Source organism: Lipotes vexillifer, unplaced genomic scaffold (genome assembly GCF_000442215.2).
Source record: "Lipotes vexillifer unplaced genomic scaffold, Lipotes_vexillifer_v1.1 scaffold263, whole genome shotgun sequence".
NCBI lineage: Eukaryota > Metazoa > Chordata > Mammalia > Artiodactyla > Lipotidae > Lipotes > Lipotes vexillifer.
This window is the reverse complement of record NW_006796752.1, coordinates 3,745,606-3,748,325: the sequence shown is the minus strand read 5'-3', so window position 1 is coordinate 3,748,325 and position 2,720 is coordinate 3,745,606. Positions and strand designations below refer to the sequence as shown.

General features: G+C 58.2%; 1 protein-coding gene across 1 annotated transcript in view; it reads right to left on the bottom strand.

The window, feature by feature from the left end:
• EPHB3 (EPH receptor B3) overlaps positions 1-2,720 on the bottom strand; it is a 20,391-nt gene that overhangs the window by 2,923 nt on the left and 14,748 nt on the right. The window contains exons 6-11 of the mRNA XM_007468973.1: positions 2,585-2,709; positions 2,278-2,437; positions 2,089-2,197; positions 1,650-1,702; positions 485-607; positions 133-380 (exon numbers count right to left, since the gene is read on the bottom strand). Of these exons, the coding sequence (XP_007469035.1) occupies positions 133-380; positions 485-607; positions 1,650-1,702; positions 2,089-2,197; positions 2,278-2,437; positions 2,585-2,709 (818 nt within the window). The remainder of the gene's footprint in view (positions 1-132; positions 381-484; positions 608-1,649; positions 1,703-2,088; positions 2,198-2,277; positions 2,438-2,584; positions 2,710-2,720) is intronic.

Sequence of the window (2,720 nt, the reverse complement as noted above, 5' to 3'; positions counted from 1 at the left end):
CCATGCCACCTCGGTAAATATTTGGACTTGAATAGGGTCTGCCTGACTTGTGGGAGGGGGTGGTTTGCCCAACCTAGCTCTCTGGGGGGGTGGGGGGAGGAAGAGGGGGAGGGGCCGCGGGCTGGCTCTTACCCGGAGGAAGGAGTCCAGGGCACAGTTCTCCATGAACTCAGTAAGGATCATGACCGGCCGACTTTTGGTGACCACGCCCTCCAACCGGATTATGTTGGGATGGTCAAACTGACCCATGATGGAGGCCTCGCTGAGGAAGTCCCGCCGCTGCCTCTCTGTGTAGCCCACCTTGAGCGTCTTGATGGCCACAAACACTTCCCGGCGGCCAGGCTGTTTTAGCCGACCCCGGCACACTTCCCCGAACTCCCCTGCAGGGCACAGGGCACAGATAGTAAGCCATTTCTGTGCCCAACCACCTCTGCCCTCCCTCGGGGTCACCACCAGCCTCTCCTCCCCACCCCAGGGGACTCACCAGCTCCAATCACCTCCTCGATCTTGACGCAGGACACATCGATCTCCTTGGCAAACTCCCGCACAGCCTCATTAGGGTCTTCGTAGGTAAAAGGGTCGATATAAACCTTCATTCCAGGAGCAACTAAGGAAGAAAAGGTGGGCGTGAGAGGGGGTGAGGTCCTTGAGCTGGGGACAGTGAGGGAACTCTGCGACCCGAGATACTGCCCCAGGCTCTTCCCCCAGACAGGAACACATTCCCAGCCTCTCTGCTAAACCTGCTCCGTATTCCTCTGTTGAAGCCAGAACTTGCCCCTCCCCACCCCGCCACTGTCCTCTTGGTGAGAACTAGTAACCATGACGGCTAGACACCTAGGATTCTTCTTTCTCCCTCATCTCTCATCGTGTCAAAATCTATTTCAGATCCGTCCCTCCCCTCATTCCCACTGCCCCCGACCTTGTCCAGGCCATCAACACTCAGACTACTGCAATAGCCTCCCAGCTGGGCTCTCTGCCTCTAGACTTTGCTCACCAATCTAGCCCACATACCTGTCTTCCTACAACAGTACCTTCATTGTATTGCTCCCCAGCTTGAGAGCCTTTCAGATTACTGGTGGTGCAGTCAAGTCCAAACTCCTCTGCCTGCCTTTCACGACCCTCCAAGGACTGGCTGCAACTACCCAGCCTGGCTTCCCAGCAGCTGTCAAACCAGCCTTCTCACTGGCCCCCCTGTCGGGCACTCTCCCCACCCCACCCACTACCTTCCAGAGGCTCCTCTAGCCAGGAATGTTCTCCCCCACCTCTCTAAACCCTGCTTATCCCACCTGGCTCAGCTCAGCCCAAAGCTATGTCCTCCAGGAAGCCTTCCTCTTTTCTGAACTCTCACTGCCCTCTGTCCCAGGAACACCCAGTTTAACACTTAATTGTTCTCTCATTGTTTCCTGTGTATACCTATGTTGTCTTTCTTACAAGACTGACTACCCCTGAGGACAGGGGTCACATCTCACTCATCTCTGGGGCTAGCGGGAGTGAGGTAGGGGCTCAGGAAATGGCACTTAATTGGAAGCAGGAGGGGGCAGCCAGGGTAGGAGTTAAAGGAATAAAGTCCCAGACAGGGAAAGGGGTGTCTCCAAGCCCTGCAGGGACGAAGGGAGCTTTGGGAGGTTGGGATAAGGAAGCAAACTCACTGTATTGCTGCAGCTTCTCCGTGTACTCCGAATCAGAGCTGTGCCGCTGCTTCCTGGAGGGGCGGGGTGGAGGGTAGGCATGAGACAAGTCCGCAGCTCCTTCCCTTCAGGGGACCCTTGGGCTCACAAGAGGGACAGAGAGCATAGAGGACCACCCAGTGCCTGGTGCTATGGTCAGTGGCTACAGCTGCCACTGGGTCTCCAGGCAAGAGGCTCAGTGGACTTGGTCCCTGAGGGAATCTGCCAGTAGATTCAGGGGACAGGGAGGGGACAGGACGAGGACATAGGCATGGACTGGAGAGAGCCTTTCCGACAAGGATAGCCTGGGCCTAGGAAGGCTGTGGTTCTAGGTCTGACTTGGGTGATGGTTCACCTATGTGGCGAGAGGGCTCTAGGGCACTAAAGGGAAGCTCTAGTCAGCCCCTGGGCCTGGGAGTACCTGAGGCAGACGACAGCAATGACCACAATAGCTACCACGAAGACAAGCCCGGCCGTGGCAGAGCCCACAATGAGGGGGAGCTGCTCCTGGAGCTGCTGGGCACCAGAGCCTAGAGACAGGGAGGGGACAGGTGAGTGGTGGGGTGGAAAGTGTGGACAGGGGCAGGGACAGGTGTGTGGGGGCATGTACCTCTCTCACTTGTGGTCTCAAACTCAGCCGGGTGGCTGTACTGCCCATAGCCAGCTACGGTGCGGGCGCGGACCTGGACCACGTAGCGGGCGTCAGGCCGCAGCCCGTCCAGCTGCACGGAGTTCTTCTGGCTGGTCACTGTGGAGGCGATGCCTTCACTCTGCAATACCAGGAGGAAGGCTGTGTCTCAGTGGGCCCTGACGCCCGTCGGCCCCTGCCCACCCCCCACTCAATACCCAAGGCCCCTGACACTATCTGGGGTAACCTTCTTGCCCCAAGGCCTCCTCCTGCCCCTGGAGGCTCTGACCTTCTCAAAATACTTCATCTCGTAGTCCAGGATGACCCCGTTGGGCCGCTCTGGGGGTGCCCAGGACAAGGTCAGGCTGCTTCCGGAGCTGCTGTGCAGGTGTAGTGTTGGCACTTCAGACGGGGCTAGGGGAAGA